The 26,792-nt window shown below is 54.3% G+C and overlaps 1 protein-coding gene across 3 annotated transcripts in view; it reads left to right on the top strand.

The window, feature by feature from the left end:
• The window catches only part of CORO2A (coronin 2A), a 53,491-nt gene extending 29,160 nt beyond the window's left edge, over positions 1-24,331 (top strand). For all 3 annotated transcript variants that reach the window (XM_070250807.1, XM_023629732.2, XM_023629733.2), the window contains exons 3-12: positions 11,386-11,502; positions 13,901-14,050; positions 15,284-15,463; positions 16,180-16,296; positions 16,995-17,099; positions 17,797-17,893; positions 18,666-18,778; positions 19,092-19,182; positions 20,107-20,381; positions 21,385-24,331. In XM_070250807.1, coding sequence (XP_070106908.1) covers positions 11,386-11,502; positions 13,901-14,050; positions 15,284-15,463; positions 16,180-16,296; positions 16,995-17,099; positions 17,797-17,893; positions 18,666-18,778; positions 19,092-19,182; positions 20,107-20,381; positions 21,385-21,516 — 1,377 coding nt within the window. In that variant the 3' untranslated portion in view covers positions 21,517-24,331. The remainder of the gene's footprint in view (positions 1-11,385; positions 11,503-13,900; positions 14,051-15,283; positions 15,464-16,179; positions 16,297-16,994; positions 17,100-17,796; positions 17,894-18,665; positions 18,779-19,091; positions 19,183-20,106; positions 20,382-21,384) is intronic.
• Positions 24,332-26,792: the final 2,461 nt, after the last annotated feature.

Below are 26,792 nucleotides of genomic sequence, written 5' to 3'. Positions count from 1 at the left end.
GACGGAGAAATGGTCAAGAATAAAAGAGAGAAGGTGCAAATAGCGTAAGGAACACAAGAGGCAACACAGCGGCACAGAGTCAAAATAGAAGCCACTGATGGGAGCAATTTCATGACAATCTATTTGAAAACGTTGACAATATGGACACATTCCTAAAAGAGAGATCACTTGTCAGTACAGATTCAAGTAGAAATAGAAAGCCTGAATAGTCCTGTAGCTATTTTTAAAATTGAGTAATAAAAGTCTCTCTTAAAGAAAACAGCAGAAGGAAAAGGCGAGCCATGGAGTGTGAAAGGATATTTGCACAATAAACGTGGCAAAGTGCTCATTTCCTGAATGTATAAAATGGACGGGGGGAAAATACCCTGAACAGGTTTTTTTCATAGCAGAAAAAAATCAAAGTGGTCACTAAACATTTGAAAAAGTGCCCAACCTCATTAGTAAACCAAAGCGAGACACAACTGCAGCCACCAGATTGACAGAAATGGAAAAATCTAGCAATAGTAAGTGATGAGGAGGCTATGGAGCTGCGCAGACTCTCAGACACCCCTGGGGCCGGGTAGACCAGCACGTGGGTTTTGGAACAAAGTATGACAGTTTCTACTGAAGAGGAAAATACACACCCGCTAAGGTCAGAGAGTCCGCTCTAGGTGCACACGTGTGGACCGGGATAATGGTGACCCCCAAAGAAGGGAGGGAGTTAGGATTGCGAGGTATCCCGTGGGGGCGGGGGGGTCTCCTTTGTGCTTGTAATAGTTCGTGTCTTGACCTGGGAGGGTGGCAGTTACATGGGTAATTTATTTTCCAGCAATTCATTAAGCTGAGCGTTTACATTTTATGCACTTTTTGGGGTTATATTTCACACAATCACATACATAAGGATGACGCTACATCCATGTGGGTTTATAGGCAATTTCCATGTAACTTTTTTTTTAACTCAAAGCTTTATTTATTTATTTGGTGAGGAAGATTGGCCCTGAGCTAACATCTCTGCCCATCTTCCTCAGTTTTATGTGGGACGCCACCACAGCATGGCTTGACAAGTGGTGCTAGGTCCGTACCCAGGATCCGCGCCCATGAACCCTGGGCTGCCAAAGTGAAGTACGCAAACTTGACCACTACACCACCAGGCCGGTCCCTCCATGTAATGTTCAAGGAAGTGATTGTTCCAATCTTTTGCAAACACTTCCAGAAAACAGGAAAAGAGGGACTTCTCCCTCATTCTGTGAGGCCAAACCTGACAAGGACAGAGCAAGAAAGAAAAATTACAGGCCAGTCTCACTCAAGGTGTATCCAAAATGACTAGCAAGCATTATCTAGTAGTGAATAAAAAAAGGATACATTCTGACCATGTTGGATTTATTCCAGAATCTAAGGATGGTTTAATGTTAGTAAATCTATAACTGGAGATCACTTTATTAACGGATGAAGGGAGAAGAACCATATGGTCATCTCCACAGATGCAGAAAAAGCATTTAATAAAGCACAATACCCATTCGTGATAAAAATTCTTAACCAACCAGAACAAGGGGATTTCACTAACACATAGGAAACAGAATTTTTAGAACTTTGTATTTTGAAAGAATCTCAACCATACATAAAATATACAAAAATAGTTGAATGAACTGATTTTTCTTCACCTGGATTCACCAGTTGTTAACATTCTGCCAAATTTACCTTTGATCTATGTTTCTCCCCCATCTATACGTCTGTGTGTGTGTGTATATAGAAATTTTGTTTCTGTTCGAGAATCCAACTAGGGATTGTGCACTGTATTTGGTTGTCATATCTCTCAGTCTTCTTTGTTTCATGATACTGACATTTTTAAGCGGTAAAGGCCAGCTGTTTTGTAGAATGTTCCTAAATTTGGATTTCCCAAATTGTTTCCCTGTGGTTAGATTCATGTTGCGCATTTTGTCAAGAATTTTACACAGTGACGCTGCATCCTCAGTTCATTCCATCAGGCGACACGTGATGTCAGCAAACTCATCACTGGCGATATTGGTGACGTTTGACCTCTGTTAATTAGTGCAAACATCATTTATAAAGAAGGAATGTCAGAAACAGCCCTTTAAAATCAGCAATAAGATAAAAGGTCCAGTCCTGCACTGTAAGACTAGAAAAATAAGTTAAAGGTATAATGATTAAAAAGGAAGATGGGCCGACCCCATGGTGTAGTGGTTAAGTTCAGCACATTCTGCTTTGGCAGCCTGGGTTTGCTTGTTTGGATCCCAGGCGTGGACCTACAGCACTCGTCAGCCATGCTATGGCGGCAACCTGCATGTAAAGTAGAGGAAGATTGACACAGATGTTAGCTCAGGGCCAATCTTCCTTAGCAAAAAAATAAGTAAATAAAATAAAATAAAAAGGAAGAAATAAGGACCAGCCTCATGGCCTAGTGGTTTCTGGGTACAGACCTATACCACTCGTCGGCAGCCATGCTGTGGTGGTGACCCACATACAAAATAGAGGAAGATTGACACAGATGTTAGCATAAGGTGAATCTTCCTCAGAAGAAAAAAAAAAAAAGGAAGAAATAAAACTGCAATTCTTTACAGATCTGATTGTCTAAATAGAGATCCAAAAGAACATATAGTCTAATTATTGGAAAAATAAGAGTGTTTGGAAGGTAGCTGGATACAAAAATCCAAATACAAAACTGAATTGCATTTTTACATATCAAGAAGGCATAGAAAATATAAACATTTGCAATAGAATAAAAGAAAATTGAATACCTAGGAATAAACAAGCAAAACTTAGAAAGAGAAAATTACAGTGTTATTGAAAGAGTAATATTAAAGATGACCTAAGTAGGAATATGTATCATATTCATGAATAGCCACTTTTTCTCCCTCCCCCAAATTTGCACAGTGTTCTCCTGTGTAGGACATATTCCACAGCGTATTCCTTTCTTAGGATACCATGCCCTGGGTACTGAATCAGACATGTGTGTCCCTCCGCCAGTACCTCCCAATGTACTTGGAATAGGAGGGAAAAAAGAGCCAGGACTTTCTTTACTATCTGTCACTTTGTGGGCATGCAGTCGGCGCTCATAAATTTTCATTACTGAACAAATTACCTAATAATTGTTCATCCAGATAAACAGGGATAGCGTCATTGCCAAAGGGAACAGCACGAGCAAAGGCATGGCAGTGGGACCGTATGTGAATCTTTAGAGAACAGTGCAGAGAGCAAGCTGTGAACAGGAGGAAGGAAATACCCTGGGGACGTGGATGGGGACCGGATGAGAAAGGCCTTGAATGCCAGGGGTGAGAAGTGTGAACTGTATTCTAGAGAGAGGGAATTTTTCAAGCTGGGGTGGGGCAAGTGTAAAATGCGATTTACAGAAAGACTTGCAGGTCAGCGCTGGAAGGACCCCTAGACATGGCCCCGTTGGGCTCCTTGTTGCTCCCAGGCTCTGGGTGCATTTAAAAGATTCTGTCCACCAAAAAAACTGCATTCTTAAATAATTAACGTGTTTTCCTGATTTTTATTACTCAGGCTCTTTCAGGACTGTCACAGTTTCCAACTCACATGAACTACTCAGTATAAATAGGTACTAACAGCTGATATTAAGAAAATAAATTGGTTTGATGTGATGGAGTGAGACCTGGGTGGAGAGAGGGGACCTAGTTTAGAGAGGCTGATCAGAGAAGGCCTTTCTGGGGAGGTAACATTAGAGCACAGAGCCACTTGAAGCTCCAGGGGCAGAGCGGTCAGGCAGCATGAATAGCACGTGCAAAGGCCCTGAGGTGGGAATGGGTTTGGTATGTTTGAGAAACAAACTGTTGCATTGTCACGGGGCGGGGGGGGGGGGGGGGGGGAGTGGGAGGTGAGGTCAGAGAGAGGAGCAGGGCAGGCACTGTGAAGGCCTTGGAGGCCAGGGAAGGAGTCTGGCTCCATTCTGAGTCCAATGGGAAGCCACTGGAGGGTTGAAACTCAGTTGTCATGTGCAGCCTGATCCTGGGTAAAATGTGCGATTCCTTTGGGCTTTCTGAAATGTTATAAATAGCTCGAGGACACATGTTAATGGCTACCATCATCACAGGCTCCTAGGAATTCAGCCACAACAGGAGCTGGAAGCCACTAATCAGGACTCACACCTGAGCATCACAACACAGATTCTGACTCGGCGGGTCTGAGTGGGCCGGAGAGCCTGCCTTCCCACAAGCTCCAGATAAAATACGGGATGCCCGGTGAAATCTGAATTTCCGATGAACACCAAGTAACTTTTTTTGCTTATTTTTTTCTTTCTAATTAAACTTTTTGTTTTGAGGTCATTGTAGACGCAATTGTTAGACATCATGCTGGGGGCTCCTGGCTGCCCTTCACCCAGTTTCCCCCAGTAGTAACATCTACGAGACTGTAGGACGATATCGAAACCGGGATGTCGGCATCGCTCCAGTCAGGATGCAGAACACTGCGTCGTCAGAGACCCCTGTGACAGCCACCGCCACTCCCTGTACCCCCACCCTCTCCTTAACCCCGGACCCCCGCTCACCTGTGCTCCATTCCTATACTTTTGCCATTTTAAGAAAGTCATGTAAATGGAACCGTCTAGTGTGTCACCTGGGCTTGACTTTCCGCTCAGCGTGGTTCTCTGGAGATCACCCCGGTCAGTGCGTGTATTGATAACCCACTGCTTTCTATTGCTGAGTGGTATTCCGCGGTGTGGACACACACAGCTTGTCTAACCACTCATGCCGTGAAGGCCGTCAGGATTGTTTCCAGTTTGGGGCTTTTACTGGAAAAGCTGCTATAAACGTTGGTGGACAGGTTTTTGAGTGAACATAAGTCAGTCTCCGTTTCTCTGGGATAAATGCCCAGAGAGCAATCGCTGGGTCGTAAAGTAGTTACAGGTTTCGTTTTTTAAGAAACTGCCACTCTTTTCCCAAATAATTTTTTAATATAAGTAAAATATTGCATGGAACATACACCAACGAAATTATTTGTTGTTTATCTGAAATTCGGATTTTACTGGGCATCCTGTATTTTTATTTGCTAAGTCTGGCATCTCTGCCCCTGGGCAGTGTGACGCTGTTGGTTTGTAATCTGCATTTCCAGAAGCTGGCTCTGATCGAGTTCTTTTCATAATTATGAAAGGATTTCAAACACGAAATATAATGAACTCTTCTACACCCAGATTCTAGAATTTTCAAGAGTTTACTACTCTTGCTTTGTCCATCCCTTTTTTTTCCTGAAGTATTTTAAAGCGAATCCTGGATATTTTGTCATTTTTACACAAACTTCAATATGCAATTCTAAAAAATAGGGACATTTATGGCAGAACCACAATGCCAGGATCACGGCGTCGACAGTAAGTCCTGGGTCACCTGGTTCCCAGCCCATGTGGAAATGTCCCTGATTGCGCCATCAGTGCCTCTTGTGTTTGGTTTGTTTGGGGTCCAGAAAGGCCCACGCATGGCATTTGATTGATACTTTCTTAAGTTACCAGATCCAGTGTGCTGGAGCAAGGACGAGGGGTGGAGAGAAGGGACCACATGCTGGCCCCTCCTGCAGCGCTCCCCCGGGGCGGGCGGACAGGCCTGCGGGACCTTTTCATGTCACCTCCAGGGCCAGTGTTGTGCTGATGCCTTCGTTAACCCATCTGGTGGGGAGTGTGGCCCCACTGTACAGACGAGGATGCCGAGGCTCAGAGAGGTGGCTTCCCGGAGGACCCTGAACAGTAAGGATGAGGACCCCAGTGTGGCCCAGACCTGGGGCCTCCCTCTCGTGCCCACCGGCAGCGCCTGAGGCGGCTCTGGGTTCCGTGGCTCCTGCTCCGTTACCGGGGTTACGTGCCCTCCGGGCAGAGGTGTGAGGAGGGAGGCAGGAGCTGGCTGATCTTTAATGGAGTGTGTGCAGGCGCGCGGGGGCGGACGCGCCTGCCTCGCCACAGCGTCCAGGAAGTTCCTCTCGAAGGGCCAGCTGCCCCCGGTGATGTCAGGTGTCCCTAAGGGAGTGACTCCGCAGTCAGGGCCCTTCCTCCTGCGCTGTGACCAGGGTGAGCCTGTGGGAGGGAGGTGCCCGCAGCCCTGGCAGCCAGCCCAGCTGTGCTCGGAACAAAGGCCCTGAGGTCTGCGCAGGCCCTCCCTGAGCCTGGGGCCCGGCCTGGCCTGTGCAGAGCCGCCCGGGGTAGGAGCGTGGACTTTGCCTTGAGGTGTGGAGTGTGGGGAGGAAGGAAGGAAGGGCAGGCAGAGCCCTGGGGTGGACCCTGGAACACTGCTGGGAGTGACCAGGCCAGAGGGGGGCCTCGGGCCTAGGAGCCAAACCAATGCCATGGTGGCCATGGGAGAAGGGAGGCCTTCACTGCTGTGCCCCCAGAGGCAGGCGGCCCTGACCCAAGCCTGTGTCTGACCATGTCACTCCCCTGCCCAGACGCCTTCCCAGGCTCCCCAGGGTCCGCGCGGGAAGCCCTGCCTTCCTCGTTGGAGGCCTCCATCGCCCGGCCAATGGCTTCTGTTTTTGAGTCTCTTCCAGGTCAGCCTGGAAAAGAACATACTCAGGAATGGGCCTCTGCCTTCAGATAGCCAAGGAGCTGGCCTGGGACAAGGGAGACGGTGGCTCTGGAGTCCCAGAGGACAGAGCCGGGACCAGGGGCGGAGAGCGAGGGGCGGCAGGGCCGTGGGGGCCTGCGGGGCGAAGCAGGAGGCGCTTTCTGTCTTCGAGGGCTGACGAAGGCGGAAGAAACCAGCTGGGGAGAAAGGGAGCGCCCTCTGCAGGGGGACCGGCCCGTCACCAGCTGCCCTCCGGGTTCACCGCTTCCCGTGCGGGGTGCGGTTTCTCCCGTGGCCGCCTCAGGCCCCTCTGTGGGCTAGGAGGGGGCGCTGAGGAGGGACACTCGGCCGTCCTCCTGGGGGCGGGATATGTGCATTTTAGCAGCAGGTGTGTTCCAGGGTCGGGGAGCACTCTTAGCATCCTTCCCTCTACTCAGCTCCCAGCCTCCTCCGGGCGGCCCTCCTGCAGTCTCACCCCCTCCAGTCAGGATGCGACTCCTCTGTCCCGGTGTCCATCTCCCCACAGGGTCCAGCCTCACCCTCTTGTCTGGCCTCCTCTCCCCTGTCATATTCCAGTCTACCTTCCTGCAGGCTGCTTCAGGCTCCTCCCCACTGAACACCTACCTGTGGCACTGCCTTTCTGGCTTGAAATGCCGCCCCCCCACCCTAGCCTGGTCAAAGACTTTTCTCTTTAAGGCCCAATTCAAAAGCCTCTTCCTCCAGGAAGCCTTCTCTGGTTGATCCCCAAGCCCCAAGTACCTCGTTTTCTGCCACTACTTGCACAGAGTGAGACCTGGCACATAGTAGGTCCTCAAAGAAAGGCCCGCTTGATGCCAGTGATAACTATGGTGTGAGGACGGCAAGAGGCAGACCAGGCAGTGAGAGGAAGCAGTGCCAGCTCTGGCCCCACGGCCCTAGCCCGTGATTGTCCTCCAGCGGCCTCAGCGGCTGTGCTGTGGTGGGGATGGCTGTACTGCTTGCTGGGGGGTCGGAGGTGAATCAGACAAGAGAGCAGTGCCCCTGGCACAGAAATGACTCCCAAGTTACCGTTCCTAAAGAGAAGCATTTGCAGCCGCGTTCCTCATGGACCTGAGTGTTCTCCAGTCCCTCCATGGGAATGCCGTGGAGGCATCGTGCACTCCCTGAGGCAGCCTGGAGCCACTGCCCCCGGGCCAGGAGGGAGGTGATGGTGGCCCCTGGGAGCAGCTCGGCCTGGCCCTGGCGGCGTCCCGAGTGGCCCCTGAGCAGGCCCCCTGCGTCCTCTGAGGAGCTCCATGAGCTTCCCCCCGTACCAGGCCCTACCCCAGCCTTTACTGCCCTCATCCTTCATCCTCACCCCCCTCCCACATCCTGCTACTGTTGCCATTTTGTGGATGAGGAAACTCCGGCCGCAGTTGGCACATAGTAGGTGCTGCCGCAGAGATTCGAGCTCAGGAAGCCGGCCAGCCCGCCGCCTGGCCTCTCCTGCACTGTGCGGCACACCCTGCAGTCCCCGAGGGCGCCCGCGGCCACGGCACCACTGCGGTGGGACAGGCCGCGCTCGCTGTCCAGGCTGAGGCCTGCCCCGCAGTGCCCCTCCCAGTGCCGGCTCTGCCTTCTGGGCCTTGTTGGCCCACCGCGGAGGGGCAGGTGGCAGCCCTGCAGGCCAGGCTCCGGCTCCTGCACCGGGTCCAGGGTGCTCCACGCGCGGGGAGCAGAGCAGACGATCTCCTGAGTTCGGGCCTGTGTCCCCGTGGAGCAGAGCCTGTTGCTGGCCGGTGGCTGCCTGATGGACCAAAGGGCGGCGGTGGCCCCCTGACTCCACGTGTCCCTGGCCTGGTTGGGCTGTGCGTGGCCCGTGAGCCGCCCACCAGACTGGCTAGTGTGTTGGTGTGGGACCTGCGCAGCTGCGACCGCCCCGAGACAGGTGTGCCTGCAGCAGAGGACGAGGACAAGGACGAGGGGCGGCTGTCTGGGCGCCGCGGACACTGCGGACCTGGGACCACGCTGGCCTCCGGCCCCGAGGGGCTGCCCTCCCAAGCTGCCAGGCCCGAAGCCCCCTCTCTGGCTGGCCGAGCTGGGAGGGGAGGCAGAGACCGGAGGGGCCCCTGGGCTGTGTGCTCCCTTCCGGCCTGACAGTCGGCTCTTGAGAAGCCTCAGGGCAGGAACGGGTGCGGCCCTGGGCCCGAGTGGAGGGAAGGGCCCTGGCGGAGACTGGGTGTGCCGGGCAAAGCCAGCCCTGCTCAGGCCCTGGGCCCAGGAAGTGATCCAGAGAAGGGAAAGCCCGTGTTCTGCATGGACACTGACTCAGAGCGGGCTGGAGCTCCCTCGGAGCACAGTTCAGTCCCCCGCAGGCTCACACTTGGGAGCCAGAGCCCTGGCTCCCGCCCCGCCCCTTCCCCCGCCCCCCCCCCCCCGCCCCCCAGCGACCCTGGGCAAGCCCCTCCTCCGCTCTGGGGCCCGCCATCCATTAGTGGGAGCCATTAGTGATGCGTGCCACGGGTGCCGGATGAGAGGGCTCTCCTGTGTGCTCACCATCGTGGCCTCAGAGCCCTGCAAGCTCTGCAGTCTTATGACAAATTTTTGGAACCCTGGAAAGACCCATCTTTTCTGAAAGCCTGGAGTTCTGTTCTTAAGTACCTTTTTTATGGCAAAACTTACACAGTTTTTATAGAAAGTTTGGGAAATTTTTAAAAAATGCAGAATTTGATAAAAGCCACTAATTTGTCCCACCATCTGGAGATGACCATGCTTAACATTTTGGGGCATTTTGATATGCACATGGACGTGTGTGTGCTCACCTGTGTGCATAGAATCATAGCTGCTCGTTTGAGCACTTACTACAGGTCATCACTGGAGAGCGTTTCAGGCACAGCGTCTCGTTTTACTCTCATACGATCCTGCAAGGAGGGGTTATTCACTCTACAGATGAGGGAAAGGCCTGCAAAGTCTGAGCAGGTGCATGACACAGTCGGATTTCAGGTTTTGAAAGCTCACCTGACGACAGCGTGCCAGTGGCCTGGAGGCTGGGCCAAAGGTCTGAGCCGGCCATAGGCGCCGTGTGCTCCCTTCAGGGCCCCGGCTCAGGGGCTGCCCAGCCGCAGGGGGCAGGCAGTGTGTCCCTCTCTTCCCTGTCCAGGGGCTCATTGTTTCCAGCCACGGAGGAGACAGAACCAGCTGCAAGAAATGGAGCTTTTCCCCAGCTCCCCACACGCCACTGGGAAACGGCGCACGTCCACATTCTTTCCTTTCTTTCTCTCTCTCTTTCTGACTGTATGTGAGGGTGTAATTATTTTTTCTGAACCCTTTGAGAGTTCAGGACGTCTTTGTCCTTTCTCCCTAAATCGTTGACTTTTTCCTAAAAAGAAGAATATTCTCTTACATAACCACTGTACCTTATCAACTCCACTGAGTTTAACATTGCAACAATACTTTAATCTGACGTTCATGTTCCAGTTTATCAAATAATGTCCTCCATAGGGTTCCCTCCTCCACTACGGGATCCGGGGTGGGGCGAGGTGTCTAACAACCTTTCCTGAGGGGTGAGAGCTGAACTGGGGAGAGTGTATCTGAAGGGGAGCCCAGGGTGGGGGGTGTGGACGAAGGCTGCGTTGGTGGGCAGAGGGCCCGGTTCCTGGCCCCTGTTCTGCCAGGACCATGCAGTGGGACGTGTAAAATGAATGCATTGGTCCCTGCCAGCTCCGCGTTTCTGTGACTGAACCGGTGTGGTTGCCGCATGACCCGGGAAATCCAAGTCTCCCTGTGCAGTTGGAGAGCCCAGCTTCAGGGCTGTCGGCATGGGCTGTGGGCCCTGTGTGTCACCCGGCACCTCATGGGGATTCTCAGCAGGAAAGAGGGAAAGGGAAGGAAGTGCCTTTTCTTTCTAATTGAAATAGAATTCACATACTATAAGATTCACCCTTTAAAGTGTACGATTCGGTGGGTTTTAATATATTCACACGGTTGGTTGTGCAACATCACCACTATCTAATTTCAAAAATAATTTCATCACTCCAAAAGGAAACCCCAGAACCGCGAGCAGCCACTCCCCCTGCCCCCTCCCCCAGCCCTAGGCAGCCACCAGTCTGCTTCCAGTCTCTCTGGATTTACTTATTCGGGATTTTTCATATCATCAGTCAGGGTTCTGAACGCCAGGGACCAGGGAGTGTGTTAATTTGCTCAAGCAATGAAACCACATCTGGTACCTCATCTAAGTGGAGTCACGCAGTATCTGGTGGCTTTTCACGTCTGCCTTCTTTCACTTAGCATAACGTTCTCAAGGGTCATCCATGTTGTAACATGTATCAGTACTTCCTTCCTTCTTTGGCTGAATGATATTTCATTGTGTGAATATCCTACGTTTGTCTATCCAGTTGTCCGTTTGGCTGTTTCCACCTTGTGGCCATTATGAGAAACGCTGCTGTGAACACTGGTGCACGCGCTTTTTGTGGAGCCGTGTTGTCAGTTCTCTTGGGGATGTACCTGGGAGTGGAACTGCTGGGTCACGGGGCGCCTCTGCGTTCAGCCTTTTGATGAGCGGCCAGCCTGTTTCCCAAAGTGGCTGCACCGTGTTGCATTCCCGCCAGCAGTGTCTGGGGAAGGTCTTTTCACTGAACACCTGCACTGCGCTCGGCCCTTTGCACACCTCCTCTCCTGCGCTCCTCACACGAACCGTGTGAAACACCCATTGCTGCCTCCGTTTCACCGAGGAGGACACTGAGGCTCCCAGAAGTGATGTGACACCCCCAGGGTCACACAGGGAGCAATGGCAAGTGCTAGATTCACCCCAGTTCTGTCCCGTGCATTTTCCAGTCTGCTCGGGGATTGTTGACTGCCCGAGTGACTGTCCAGATGCTAACGTGGAGGTAGCCGCCTCCCCGCCCCAACCTGCCTGGGCCCTGTTTTGCAGACGGGAAAGTTGGACCCCCACTACCCGAAGGTCTGCGGGCACAGAGGGAACGTCTTAGACATCAAATGGAATCCTTTTGATGATTTTGAGATCGCCTCCTGTTCTGAAGATGCCACGGTGAGTCAGGCGTGGGCCGCCTTTCCCGAGAGGGGGGCGGGGGCAGGGGGAGATGGGATGGTGTCCGTCCTCGGTTCTGATGCTCCTGACTCCTTCATCCTTCGTGAGGTGAGCTCCCTGTGTGGGGCAGGGTGACTTAGATGGAGGAGGAGAAGTTATGGGCCCCGTGGCATTGGGGCACCCCCCTACTCTCTGTGGGCCTCAGTTCCCCCACCTGTAAAATGGGCATAATAGCTCCCAGCCATCCAGTGAAGACCCAGTGAGAGCCATATTCCAGCGGGAAAGCCCGGCTTTTGGGGAACTATAAAATGCTGCAGAGCATTTTCACTGTAGCCGGAAAACATTATGCCACTTAATTTCACAGACAGTGGGGACGGGAGCTTTAAAAGGACAGGAGTGGGAGCCTTCTGCAAATATGGACACCAACACCATCCCAAAAGCTTCAGTACCATCCCCTTTTTTGAGTCCCTGTTCTGTACCAGGGCTGTGGTCCCTACCCCCACCACATTCAGTGTTATTTATTCATAGTTTATTCTGTACCCTGTCCTAAAACAAGGTGGGTATGGCTTAAAACAAAATACATGGACGTGATCAGACGATTAAAATCAGGATAAAAGTCATGGGTACCATTTCTTGTGAGCCACTGTTCCTGACTCTCCTTCCGGTATCATTTCACTCAGTCTTCCCAGCAGCCCCACCAGGTGGGATATTTTTCTGATGGGGAAGCCGAGGATCTGAGAGGTGCAGCACTCTGTCTGAGGCCACACAGAGCCAGGCTTCACACTGAGGCTTGATTCCAGAGCCCAGTCCGTTTCCATTGAGCTGTGCCACTTCCCTAAAGAGCAGCAGCCACAGATGGAGGAAGTGAGGAAATAATACTAGAAACGTTAGCTGTGGAGGGTTGTAGCTGTTGAATTCCAAGTGTAGCTCTGAGCTGCCTGGCAGCCAAGGCAAAAAGGGAAACAGACTGTATTGCAGAACCCTCGCTGTCTGATCAAAGGAAAGAGACCAGTTCGTCAGGAGAAGCAGCTAGAAAATTCTAAGAGGACTTGTGTCAGTTTCCATATAGGGGATTTAGGAACACAGGACAATGTCTGCCGAGGTGGCTTCACTGAAGTGGCAGTCAGCCCCTGTAAGAATTGGCCTCATCTCCAATGAGTTCAGGGCTTCTGACGGGGTGTTGAATATCTGCTTCTTTCCCCACTCCCGGAACACCTACCCCTTCAGGCCTGCTTTGAAGGCTCCTTTCAAGGTCTTTATTAAATTTCTAGCTAGCTCAATTGCCTGTCACTGTCCCTTCCCAGGTGCCCCAGGGGCAGGATGAGTGGACACCACTATTGGGGGTGGCAGCGTCTAACCCTGACCCCAGGGCCTGTGGGGCAGGGACGAGCCTCTAGTCTCAGGAGTGTTGGGGACGGGCTCTGCACCTCCCAGACAGAGCTGCACAGAGTCTATCCTCCAGCGAGTTCAGTTCTGTGCGGAAACAGCTCGCCCTGAACTCCTATCTCTGGAGCCTGGCATGCTCTCGTGGGGTTGGCTTTATGGTTTTAAGTCCAAGACGACCAGGAAATAAATATTGGCTGAACTGAAAGCAAAGTCTACCTGACAACCTGTGCATCTCTAAGGGAAGGGGGCGTACAATCCCGTGGGGACCGGAGGAGCACCAAGTCAGCACCATCCCCAGCTGCATCGCCTCTGCAGCGGCCCTCTGTCCTCCGCTTGTATGCCTCCGTGGCGGGGAGCTTACTTTCTAGGGTGGAAGCACCTTCCATCCTCAACAATACTGCTCTGGGGGGGAAGCCCCAGCCCCCCTGCCAGTCCCTCGCTGTGGAGTACAGGCCTGTGACTCCATCCAGCCTGGCCCTCTGGCCTTCAGGCTTTCCTCTTCCCGGCCATCCAAGGGGGCCCTCCAAAGGAAAGAGCATGTCCTGCTCCAGAGACTGCGATGGCTCCTTAGTGCCCTGCGGATGATCATGAACCCGTTCTCCTGGCATTTGAAGCTCTGCCCTCGGCCTTTGGGCTGAGGAGGGGGTAGAGAACTTTGAGGGATATGCTAGGCTGGGAGGCAGATCTGCTCTCACATCCAGCCTGGGAGCCAGCCTGTGGCCCAGCTGCCCCTTGGCTGCCTCAGGTCATTAGAACAGCAAAGATAACCAGGGGCCATTTGGAGGCCCGGGGTCATCTCTGGTCAATGCCAACCCCTGCTTGGGCTGGAGGACCTTGGCAAAGCCCCTGTCCCTCTGAGGGACGCCAGCTGCCCCTCCACTGAGTGAGAGGTGGACAGAGAGAGAGATCCCCCAGCCCTTCTGCTGGGCACTGCCAGCTCTGTGGCTCAGGGTGGCGGAGGTGCTGGGGTGACCCTGGCTAACACTCCCCCCGACCGTGTCTCCCCTGACAGATTAAGATCTGGGACATCCCCAAGCAACTACTGACAAAGAACCTCACGGGCTGCAGGAAGGAGCTGGTGGGCCACGCGCGCCGAGTGGGCCTGGTGGAGTGGCATCCCACGGCCGCCAACATCCTCTTCAGCTCCGGCTATGACTACAAGGTGGGTCTGCCTATTCGTTTCCTGGGGCTGCCCTATCAAATGGGCAACCCGGGTGGCTTAAGACAGCAGAACTTTATTCTCGCACAGTTGTGGAAATCCAAAACCGAGGTGTTGGGAGGGCCCTGCTTCCTCCAGAGGCTCCCGAGAGGGGCCCTTCTGTGCCTCTTCTGGCTTCTAGTGGCTCCCGGCCTTCCTTGGCTTGGAGCTGCCTCACCCCAGCCTGCGTCCGTCTTCCCGTGGCCTGCTCTCTGTGTGTCTGCACGTCCTCTCCTCCTCCTATAAGGATGCCCATCATCGGCTTTAGGGCCCACCCTAATCCAGTATGAGCTCATTGTAACTAATTCCAGCTACAAAGACCCTATCTTCAATTAGGGTCACGTTCCAGGTGGACATGAGTTTTGGGGGGACACTATTCAACTGGTAAGTCTGCCTGGAGGGCACGGGCTGTGCCCCACCCAGGGGAACTTCCCCTGCTCCGAAGACTGCCAGCTGGCGGGCTGTGGGCCCTGTGGACTGGGGGGTTCACAGTAGGGGAGACCATGGTTCTATTTCGACTCGGTCTCTGACTTGCATGGTGACCTGGGGAAACCCCGTGTCTTCTCTGGGCCTCAGTGTCTCAATCTGTACACAAATAGGGTTGGTGTGACCCTAGCCATGGCTTTTGAACTCTTCCCTTCGCAACTCTGTAGGGCTTCACTCGCCTCGGGGGCCCACAGGCCTTGTACCCCCTTCAGAAGGGAAAGGATCAAGTGCTCTTTCACCGGTGGGTGGCAGGTGTCTGCCGGCTCCTGCTTCCCTTGAGCAGAGTATTCTGTATACAACTCCGGGGGTGCTATTCACACCATAGGCCACGGGAGGGGATTGCCCTGACGGCGGGCAGTGCCCAGCCTGTGCAGCTGAACATGGCAGCCTGTTGGTCTGTGTGAGGTGGGAACTGCTGCTAGGCTGTTTGAGCCCGCGGGACTCCTGGGGCCTGCCCGGCGTGGACGTCCTGTTGCTCCAGGGCAGATGCTGTTCTCTTTTCACTGCCAGACAGCCTGACCCCTGGCTTCCCCTCCTGCTGTGTGGCAGCTTCAGCAGCAGATCCCTCCTCCCACCCGAGGCCCCGGGGCCAGACTGCCATCTGGGCTTCCCTGCTGGGGATACCGTGTTTCCCCGCAGCCTGGCGGCGTGTGGCTGTGGGGGCTGGCGGGGGGGTGGCCGCGTGCTCAGCGCCCGCTCTCTGCCGTGCAGGTGATGGTCTGGAACCTGGACACAAAGGAGTCTGTAATCACCAGCCCCGTGAGGACAATTGACTGTCACCAGGACGTGATCCTCTCCATGTCCTTCAACACCAGCGGCAGCCTGCTGGCCACCGCCTGTAAGGACCGCAGGATCCGGATTCTCGACCCTCGAGCCGGGACCGTCCTCCAGGTGGGGCCAGGCGGGGCTCTGGGTGGGTCAGAGGAGCAAGGAAAGGAGCAGGCCCGGGGGAGGCTCCTGAGGACAGGGCAGTGACGCTGTCGGCGTTCTGGCTGAGCCTTCACATGGGCTGGCCCTGTCTGTTGAGCCGTAGGACATGTCATCCCCATTTTTCAGAAGAGAAAACTGAGGCGAACGTAGGCCGAGCGACTGGCCCACACCGAAAGCCAGGACTTGAACCTGGTCTAACTCCAGAGTTTGGCAGTGCACCTGGGCTCTGGCAGGAGGTGTGACCTGGGGTCAGAGCCCTTGGGACACCCCTGTCCATCCACTGTGGGCCTTAGGCCAGCTCCCGGAGCCTCTGTTCCCTCCTCTGTAGCATAGGCCCTTGGTGTTTCTTAGTTCTTCCTCTTGGAGGATTAAATAAGATAACCCAGGTGCCAGAGCACGCCTGGCCCCATGCCTTGCATACAGTGGGTGCTCAGTAATCTTTCAGCAAGAGCAGGAGCTGGGCAGAAGTTTGCCACTGTCCTAGCCCAGAAAAACAACTCTCAACCAAAACAGTGGGAGAACCTCCATGTGGGTGGGAGGAACCCAGGAAGGCTTCCTAGCGGTGGTGCCCCCAGAAGGCTTCTCCAGGAAGAGCTGGGGTGAGAAAGGCAGGCATTCCAGGTGAAGCAGCAGCATAAGCCAAGGCAGGGAGTCCTTGATGGCACATGTCCCTCCAGGAAGCCAGCTACAAGGGGCACCGGGCCAACAAAGTGCTGTTTCTGGGGAACCTGAAGAAGCTGCTGTCCACGGGCACATCCCGATGGAACAACCGGCAGGTGGCCCTGTGGGACCAGGTGAGTCTCCCACACAACCCTACCAATGCCCCCCGCCATCACTCCTCAGCTGAGTGCTGGCTTCATTCATTCATTCATTCATTCATTCATTCATTCATTGAATTTACTGACGAATAACAGGGAGATGCCAACAACCGAAGCTGCTAGCTCAGACCTTGTGATCTTGTCGTTCAAGGGGGGAGAGCCTGGACCCAGGAGGGGCCCGGGTGGTGGGGAGGGGACCAGGACTGGGGGACAGGGAGAAGGAGAGGGCCTTGGGCAGAGGGCACAGCTGGAGCAAGGGCTCTGAATGACATCCCGAGGCACGTGGGCGGGAGGAGCTGCTGTCAAGGTAGCTGAGTGTGGGGTGGGGGCGAGGGCCAGGCCAAGCAGTGTTGACTTGAAGGAGCTGTTGGCCCGAGTTTCAAAGACTGGACGGGTTACCTCCTCTCTGAATCTCTCTCCTCGTTTATTACAGTGAATAATAAAACAGGAGAGGAGGGCTGGAGAGAACAGGTGTGTGAGAAGTGATTCCTTCAAGGCAGGATGCTGGCATGATCAAAGGTGCTGGTCTCTCTCTCACACACACACAAACAGCCTCTTGCACATGCACACGTACACACATCGAGAGCCCCAGGACAGGGATTCTTAGCTCAGAGAGCACCACTGAGGGCCCCATGTGTGACCCGCAGGCCTTGCTGGTCTCCCTTCCCTTGCAGGACGACCTCTCTGTGCCTCTCACAGAGGAGGACCTAGATGGCTCCTCCGGTGTGCTGTTTCCCTTCTATGACGTGGATACAAACATGCTCTACGTGGTGGGGAAGGTGAGCCTGGCACAGGAGGGAGGTGGCTGCCTGGACCCCTGAGGCAGGAGGCAGAACTACCCCAGGCCTCGTCCCACTGGTGGCCAGACAGCAGCCTGTGGTCCTTGGGGTGCAGGGCAGGGACTGACCGGAGTCACTGAGCCCTCTCCAGCGTGGTGAGCCCAGCGCCACGTGGCCTCCTTCCCAGCTCCCGGGAGCCCCTGGGCCCGCGTGCTGGCAGCTGAGCTGAGCTGGTCCCTCCCCCTCTGGGCCCAGGTGAGGAGGGGCCAGGGGTGTTTCTCAACGGGGCCGCCTTCGAATCAGGGCAGAGCAGGCCTTCCTTGGGGGGGACTGTCTGGCTGTGGCACCCCTGGCCCCTGCTCCCCAGTGCCAGCAGCAGCACCCCACCCTGCCCCGCCCCATCATTATGACGGTGACAACTAGAAATGCCCCCCTGAAGGGTCAGACCCCCGGATGGCCTCAGGACACGCCACCTGTGACCTCTGTGTGCGGCCTCCGCTCCCGGGGCTGGGCCTTGGAGGCACAGGGGTGGGCTTGGGTCATGGTGGGGGGACTGAGCGTTCAAGTGAGGGCCCCTTCTGCCTTGGTGACAGTTCCCTGGTGTTCGCTCACCGAACGCCAGGATTCTGCTGCCTGGCGGTGGGGGCCGGGCGGGGGCTGATGGGCAGCTGCTCTGAATCCACCTCCTCCCCTGCAGGGAGATGGCAACATCCGCTACTACGAAGTGAGCGCCGACAAACCGTACCTGAACTACCTGACCGAGTACCGCTCCTACAACCCACAGAAGGGGATCGGTGAGTGTGGGACACCCAGGCCGCTTGGGTGGGATGAGACAGGGGTGAGTGGGGTGTGGGCCCTGCCCTGGAGGGGCCTCATTCGAGAGGGGAGACGGCGGGCCAACACTCTGCCTCGGTGGGAGCTCTAGTTGAGGTGTGCACGAGGCTCTCCGGGAACACAGAGGAGGAAGTCAGGGAAGGCTTCCCGGAGGAGGCAACACTTGAGGAGCTGAAAGAGGAAGCAGAGCACAGCATGGGGAGAGAATGAAGGTGTTCTAGGTCAAGGTGGAGCAGTACAGTAGCAAGGAGACGGGAGAGACCTAAGAGAGCCCCAGGGAGCAGACTTCACCTACTTTTTAAGTGTGTTTGGGATTAAAAAAACAAAAAGGAACTAACTACAGGTTGTCTAAGAAACCTGCTTAAACATAGAGACACAGCTAGATTGAAAGGAAGGATGGGGAAAGATAGCAGCCAACACGAATGGAAGGGGAGCGGAGCAGCTCTGTGGCGAGCCTCGGGGCCGAGCTGGGGCTGGGCTGCAGGGCCTGCAGCAGAGCACACGCCTGTGAATGTCTAGCTGAAGACGTGTAAGTCCCTGAAGGTGGGGACGGGTCTGATCCCTTGGGCCCCATCGCCTCAGCTCTGCAGGGCCCGCCGAGGTGGCTGTGGGGGCGGGACGCTGCGAGAGGCGTCTGTGTCAGTCCAGAGCGCAGCCAGGCTTGGCCACACCCCTGGGCCCCGTGGCCCCGCCCAGCGAACCCCTGGGCCCTCGCTGGCCCTCTGCCCGCAGGTGTCATGCCAAAGAGAGGTCTCAACGTGTCCTCCTGTGAGATCTTCCGCTTCTACAAGCTGATTACGACCAAAAGCCTCATCGAGCCCGTGTCCATGATTGTGCCCCGGCGGGTGAGGCTGCTGGGGCTGTCTGGGCGGGAGGCGGGGCGCCCCTCCTGGAGCCGTGGCCCAGCCCCGGGCAGCCGCAGGGAGGCCTTTCTCGCGGTCAGCGCCGCGTCCCTGACCCCGAGAGCTGGGAGCCCTGAGTCTCAGCCGTCTCTGCTCTTGAGTTGCTGTGTGACCCAGGCCACATCCCTTTGCCCTCTGGGCCTCGGTTCCCTCCACTCACAGGGGTTGGCAGAGTCTGGCCCCACCCTCTAAGGGCCCTCCCGGTCTGGCAGCCTGCGCTCCCACCGGGCCCTCACTGTCCTGACTTCTCCTACAGTCGGAGTCCTACCAAGAGGACATCTACCCGCCCACGGCAGGGGCCCAGCCCTCACTGTCAGCCCACGAGTGGCTCAGTGGCATGAACAAAGGTGAGGAGGGCTAGCAAAGGCCTCGGGCCAAGGTCGGGGGAAGGGAGTGTCCAGTCGCCCCAAGTAGCTGAGAGGGGTTTGGCCTGTGTCTGTGTCCTTCTGTAACCTGGGAGGGCTGCCCCTTGACAGTCAGTCCCCAGTGGCTAAGACGGTCACATAAGGTTCCAGGAAGGGAGGAGCTGGTCACAAATGGCTCAGGAAACTCCCTCCAAATCAAGGGTTTTGCCCCGTGAAAACTTCTTTGAACTTGGGCTGTGCAGAGTGACTGGGTCGTCCCCGGCGGACGCCTGTTGCCCATCCGCCCTCCACAATTACTCTTTGACCCGAGACACCCCCTGGGCAGCAGCCCCCACCCAGGCCCGTCTGCCCGCTCTGCCTGCCCTGAGTCAGCCTCCCTGTACTGTGAACACAGGGGCTACCCCAGGGGGAGGTGGTGTGTGATCCCTGCTCCCTGACCCGAGCAGCTGCCTCTGCCATTGGGATCCCTCTCCCTTTAACCCCCTTTTTTTGTATAACCCTGAGACAGTCTCGCGCCTCTCTGGGCCTCAGTTTCCCGTCTGTGTCTGTGATGCCTGCCTCCCCTGCTGCTGGGGGCACTGGGAGAACTCATGAGCCGGCAGAGGGCAGCGCTCAGCGTGGGGGGGGTGCTGTCCGTACACGGCCAGGCAGGCTGTGCTGGAGGAGCTGGGGTTTGGGGGTGGCCCCAGGACAGGAACCGGCTGCTCCTACAGACAGGCCTCCTCAGAAGCCGCCCGCGAGGAGCTTTGCGCTCCCGTGGCCCCAGTTCGTGGGCTGTGCCTGTCTGCGTGTGGCCGTATCTCCCGCACGTGTCGCGTGTGCCTGCGTGCCCGCGTGTGTCAGTGGCCCCCTCGCCATCTGGTCCCGGGAACTCAGTCCTCACATGGTCCCTTGTTTCCCTCCCAGGGCCAGTCCTGGTGTCCCTCAGGCCCGGCTCCCAGCTGCTGAGCCACCAGCCTCTGTTTCCAGAGAGACCCCTCTCCAATTCCACGGCCCCCGCCTCCCCCTGGCTCTCCAGCCAGACAGGACAGCTGGCTGCGGAGGATGCGTGGAGGCCCCGCTCCCTGCTGGAGGAGAAGGCGACGCGGCGGGCGGCAGAACAGAGGCTAGAGGAGAAGAAAACCTGGTTCTCAAACGGCTTTGACATCTTCGAATGCCCCCCGCCGAAGACGGAGAATGAGGTGTGAGCCAGGGTGGGGCAGGGGCCTCAGGGGGCGGGGGCAGCTGCCAGGGGGAGGAGAACACGAGGGGCGAGGCCCGGCCCCTTCACTAGCTCTGTTAATTCGTTCAGCAGACAGGCCGTGAGCACCGTCTGTACGCCCAGCTGGTGGGTTTCCGTACAGATGGTGGGGAACCACCTGCGAAGTGTGGAGGGCTTGGCCTGGTGGCTGTCCAGTCCCTTCCAGTTCTGACCCTCTAGGATTTTCTGTGCTTTCGGAGGCAGCGTTTATCAAGTGCTGCTGTGCGGCAGGTCCTGGGGCAGGCGCTCAGATATGTCATCGGATTGAATTCCCTCAACCGCCCCGGGAGTCAGTATGTCGTGGCTGAAAACACGAGGGCTGGCATCCACAGTGGGATTCCGATCCTGGCTCTCCAGAGCACTAACTGTAGGGCCTCGGACCTGGGGGCTGAGTCTCTCTGAGCCTCAGTTTCCACTGTGGTAAAGTGGGGGTACTAATACTACCACCCTTGTAGGGATGTTGTGAGCATCAGTGGAATAACAAAGGTCCTCCAGGGGTGCGCCCAACATCTAGTACCCTTCCATACAGCAGCAGCAGTTAGGATAATGCTGAGGTGAGTTTTCTCACCCCCAGTTCCCAGAGGAGGAAACTGAAGCTCAGAGTCGGTAAGTAACTTGCCCGAGGTCACACAGTTTAGTGATGGTGAAAACTCTAATCTCGAGACTTCAGAGCCAAGTATCCTTTCCTCCATCCCATGGGGGATCCAAGGAGGCAGAAATGTCTGAAGCATCAATTCTTTTGGAATTTCATTTATTGGGTGAAGAAAACAAGATTTTTGTAAAAGATTTATGCAATGGCTGCCCCTTCAGGCCTCAGCCGCATTAACTGAATCACATCCACCTTGCTGAGTCAGAAAGCGGCAGTGTCTTATCCCTTCTGCTGGAGTCCTGCCCCTGCGCCCGGGACGCCCCGGTGAGCTCTCCTCTGTTCTCTGCTTTCCCAGCTGCTACAGATGTTCTACCGGCAGCAGGAGGAGATCCGAAGGCTCCGCGAGCTGCTGGCCCAGCGCGAGGTCCAGGCCAAGCAGCTGGAACTGGAGATCAAAAACTTGCGCGTGGGCTCGGAGGGGTTCTGAGCCGAGACATCTGCCCAGTGCCCTCAGGGACACCACTCAGCTCCACGGGGAGGTCTGGGATCCAGCCACAAGGCCCCCAAGGACAACCGCTATTTCTCTCGTTTTTACCAGAAAACGAAACTCTGGGTCGCTGAGAGATTCCAGTGGGACGTGGTGCCGTTTTTCTATTTGCCTTCTCGAAACAAGTGTCTGAACTGACTCTTTTTAGATGAACTTGCCTTCTGTTTAATCTGTTTTTAAGGGTCCATGATGAGCTAAAACTTCTCAAGAAGAAAGAACGTTGTAGAAAGTTAGAGCTGGAAGGACCGAGGAGGTGACCCTGCTTAATGATTTTCAAACGGTGGTCCGTGGGATCGGGGAGGCTAGGTAGACGGGCTGTGTCCCCACTGCCGCTTTCCGACCAGATGCTCTTCTGTTTTATATATTGGCTTCTATGGAATACATAATTCTGCTACTTAAAAGAAAATTTAGAAGTTTAAAAACCAGTGATCTGCCCAACTCCCTCATTTTACTGGTGGGGAAACTGAGGCCCAGAGACAGGCAAGTGATCAAGGTCCCCAGAGAGTTCAAGGCAGGGCCAGGCTGAGCTCCTCATCGCCTGGTCTGCCTTTGCTGTTTCTGGGCTGATACAGATCTCAGCCCACAGGGCAGGAGTCCGTTGGTTCCGGCCTCAGCTGAGTCCGGACTCACTGACGTCCCGCAGGCCCTTCCTCTGCCCCACCTCCAGTCTCAATTCCTCCATTGGAACAAGGGGGATCCTGGAATAAGCTCCCCTCTGCAGCATCTGCCCCTCGAGATGAGAAACTTTGGCCTTGACTTGGGGAAACGATCTGGGTTTGCTGCAGGAATTCACAAGACATTGGCACAAGGACAGAGGGAATTTAACTTCAAGGAACTAAGTCAGGGTCCAGCCCAGTTCTAGAACACAGACAGGAGGCCAAAAGCATCATCTCTTCTTCAACCAGAATCAGCCGGATGTGGGTAGACATTATCCCCTGTGTGAGACGCAGACATGAGAGCGGTGCGGCCGACCACTGACTGACACCACCAAAGCCCTCAGGTCACAGAGCCTGCCTCCCCCAGGAGGATGTAGGCAGATTTCAGCCATAACAGAGAGGCTCCCAGGAGGGAGGGAGCCCCAGCACCGGAAGTCACAGGCAGAGCCCTCGGGAGGGCTCCTGGAGAAAGATGACTGCACTGGCAGGGCAGCAGGACCACGTGGCCCTGAGGCTCCCTTCCAGCCTGAGAGCTTTCCATGTCCCTCCTTTGTGAATCTGTGTTCTGAGCCCTTCTCGAAGGTTCTCTTTCTCAGTGGTCAATACAGCCGCCCAGCTAGAGATGGAGAATGTTGGAAGGAGGTGTAGACAGTGAGTTTTGCCCACTGATCCAGGAGCTAGGATGGGGACTGCAGGAGGCCACCTGGCCCGGTAGGTTTCAACCCAGGCTGTACATCAGAATCCCCTTGGGAGCGTTCAGGAAATACAGATGCCCAGGCCCAACCTCGGACCACTTGAAGCTGAATCTCCGAGTAGGGCCTAGCCTTGTGTATGTTTTTATAAGCTCCCAGGTGATTCTGCAATACAGCGAGGATGAAGCCCCCCCGGGTTAGTCCATCGGCACCTGTTTGCAGTAAAGATGAGGCAGACAGGGAGTGCCAGACAGGAGCTGGGACTCTAGCCCTGTCCTCTCAGTCCTGGCTGGAGGCTCCTAAAATCAGGAAGCATTGTCCCGAGCCCTCACTCAGGTCTCTCTGGGCCCCCTCCCTGGCCACAGCGTGATGGGGGCTCTGTGCTCCCGATGGCCCCCTTCCCCATGGCTGAGGCCCCCTGTCTCCTGTGCACGCCAGACACCCATGTTCCTTCTTTTATCCCCTATTTACTCAGTCACTGGGGCTCGCCAGGCTTGCCAAAGGCCAAATCCCAGGTATTGTCAGGGAAGCAGAGCTCTGCTGGATGGGGTTACCTCTCCCACCTCTTTGTGGTCCGCACTTCACAGTTTACACAGCCTCCCACCTCCGCTCACAGACGCTTCCTCTCCAGCACCGCCAGGCAGGCATCAGTATCCCCCTGGTCAGAAGAGGGGACGCAGCCTCAGAGCATGAACCAGCGTGTCTGGGGCGCTGCTGCAAAGCGCTGGAGGCGGGGCTGAGTCTGGGGAGTTTCCCAGCAGCCCCCTCTGCACAGAGCCATCCCTTCTCCAGCTCTCCCCACCCCCAGGGGGGCCCAGACCTCATGCTTGGAAACAATATGAAGGCATCCATGAACAAACTTTTTTTTTTTTTAACATCTAGAATAAATTATTTAAATTATTTCACAGCAAGGGAGAGGGATAGGTAATTTTTATCAGATATTTTTTTAAGCCATTTTTTAAAATTACGTTTTTGTTTGTGTTCTTGACTGATGACGTGAGCTTGCCAGGCACTGGCAGAGCCAGGCTCCAGGCTCAGGGCAGGCAGAACGCGCGCTCATCTCCCTGCTCCGTCTCCTGGGGGCCGACTGTTGACTCAGGAACTTTCCGAGGATGAAGACCGCACGGGGACATGAGCCTTGGGGTGGACCCACCTTAGCTCTGCATTAATTGTTCTTCCTGGAACAAACCTTGAGATTGTATCATCGAGGGAAGCAGGAAGTCGGAAATCGATCTATGCTCTTAATATGAAACCGTGCCTGAAACAGTTTGAATGATTGTTTTAATGTTGTTTCTGAAATTCCTTGTACCTTTGTAAAAAAAAAAATAAAAGTGAAGATAAATAGATGTGGAATCGTGCAATGGAAAGAATGTAACAAAATAATAAACACCTGCCTAGACATTTTAATACACGGAGCGTTCCTTTTCTTGATTTGTTCCACAAATACCATTAAGAACCTACTGTTGGGGCCAGGCACCAGGCTGGGAAACATGTGAGACAGACTTGGTCCCTGCCCTCTGAAGAGGTTTCATCATGCTTAGGGGAAAGGAGAGGGAAAGGATAGGGGAAGGGCATGCTGCTCTGGGAAGAGCAGCAGGGAAGTCTTCCTGGAGGAGGTGATATTTAGGCAGACACCTGAAGGATAGATAGGAGTAAGCAGGGCAAAGTGCACTTCTGGAAAAGAGTGTTCCAAGCAGAGAAAACTGCCTATTCTCTTGTCAGAAAACAAGCAAAGGGTGGAGCATAGACAGGGTAGGCATCAAGGGATTGAGAGAAGAGCCAGGAGCCTTGTAGTGGGAGCTGAGACTTTTTTCCAGCTTTGTTGAGGTATGGACTGACAAAAATTGTATATGTTGTATGTGATTGGGGTTTTTTAAGGACAGCCCTTTTTTTTTCTTGCTGAGAAAGATTTGCCCTGAGCTAACATCTATTGCCAATCTTCCTCTTTTCTTTTTCTCCTCAAAGCCCCAGTACATAGTTGTATATTCTAGTTGTAGGTCCCTCTATTTTTTTCCTTTTTCTTTCTTTGTGAGGAGGATTCGCCCTGAGCTAACATCTGTGCCAGTCTTCCTCTACTTTATATGTGGGATGCCTCCACAGTGTGGCTGATGAGTAGGTCTGCAGCTGGGATCCAAACCTGCAAACCCGGGCTGCCGAAGCAAAGTGCACAGAACTTTAACCACTTGGTCACAGGGCCTGCCCCCTTGTAGGTTCTTCTATGTGAGCCGCCACCACAGCATGGCTACTGACCGATGAGTGGTGTGGTTCCGCGGCTGGGAACCAAACCTGGGCCGTCAAAGCAGAATACGCCCAACGTTAACGGCTGGGCCATCAGGACTGGCTCTGCATGTGATTCTTTAAGGTGTACACTGTGTGATATATGTATACACTGTGAAATGATTGCCACAACTGCTTCACAGTTGGGTTTGTGTGAGATCTACTCTCGGCAAATTTCAGGTATACAGTATAGTTCTGTTAACTACGGTCACCGTGCTGTTCGTTAAATTCCTAGAACTTAGGATTCTTATAACTGAATCCTTTTCCCCCAGCCCTCAGCCCCAGCAACCAGCTTTCTACTCCTTTTCTATGAGTTCAACTTCGTTTTTAGATTTCACATCATAGTGATACCACAGAGTGTTTACCCTTCTCCGTTTGTTATCTCACTTAGCATGTTGTCTTCTGGGTTCATCCATGTTGCAAATGGCTGGATTTCCTTTTTTAGGGCTGAATGACATTTCACTGCATATACATACACTACATCTTCTTTATCCATTCATCCTTCCAAGGACACTTAGGTTGTTTCCATGTCTTGGCTGTTGTGACTAATGCTGCAATGAGCACAGGAGCGCAGATACCTCTTGGAGATCCTGATTTCATATTCTTTGGATATATTCTCAGAAGTAGGATTGCTGGATCACATAGTAGTTCTACTTTTAATTTTTTGAGGAAATCCCATACCATTTTCCATGGTTTACAGTCAGTGGGAGCTGAGACTTTAGCCTGGGGGCAATTGGTGTTTCTAGGGTGTTTCTTACAATTGTGGCAACGGTTGGTTCTCCTGGGGAAACAGCAAGAGAGAATCAAGGGGAAGTGAAAAGTGTAGGCAACGCACAGTATCTGGAAGGCCACAGCCAACCTCGGCCATCTGCAGGACTGCAGTTTTCTGAGCACGACTGGACTAGCTTCACTAAGCAGGGATCCCACCCCCTTCCAGTTAGCCCGTTAGGAGTGTCGACCTTAAAAATAAGATAGCCAGTTATTTTACCAGCAAAATGGGTTTATTCGGCACTAGCAAAGAAATTGCAATTTCTGACTACCAAGCTATAGCAAAAGCCATAGGCAAGTCCAGCAAACAAAGGAGAGGAACGTTATTTTATAGAGAAAAAGGAAGAAGTTCGGAAGGATAGTTTCAAAGGAAAGCCTGTCAGTGGAACACAGGAGTTCAGTGTGGTGACGGTTTCTCCCTGGCTGAGTGGCTGGGGTAGTCGATTTCAAGTTGGGGACGCACCGTACCTCTCCTCCTGCTGGGGTCTGTAAATGACGATTCTTGTAATTGACGTGGAGTCGTGGCGTGTCAGAGCTCCCCCTTCTGCCGTCCCAGCTCAATTTAAAAAGAGGGTTTCTTAACTTAAAAGCAAATTTACCTATTTTACCCTCAAAATGAGTTTATTCTAGAATAGCCAAAAGAATTACAATTCCTGACGTGTGCACCACGGCAAACCACAGGCAAATAAGAAAAAAAAACACGCACGAGAGCCGCTTTTATAGAGAAAAAGGGGGAGTCGGGAGAGGCTGTTCTAAGTGAAAGTCGATTGGGGGAAAATAACAGTTCAGGGCAGCAACCGCTTCTCATTGGCTGCGCTGTCGC

This window comes from Equus caballus, chromosome 25 (genome assembly GCF_041296265.1).
Source record: "Equus caballus isolate H_3958 breed thoroughbred chromosome 25, TB-T2T, whole genome shotgun sequence".
In the NCBI taxonomy this organism is placed as follows: Eukaryota; Metazoa; Chordata; class Mammalia; order Perissodactyla; family Equidae; genus Equus; species Equus caballus.
This window is presented reverse-complemented; position numbering and strand designations above follow the sequence as displayed.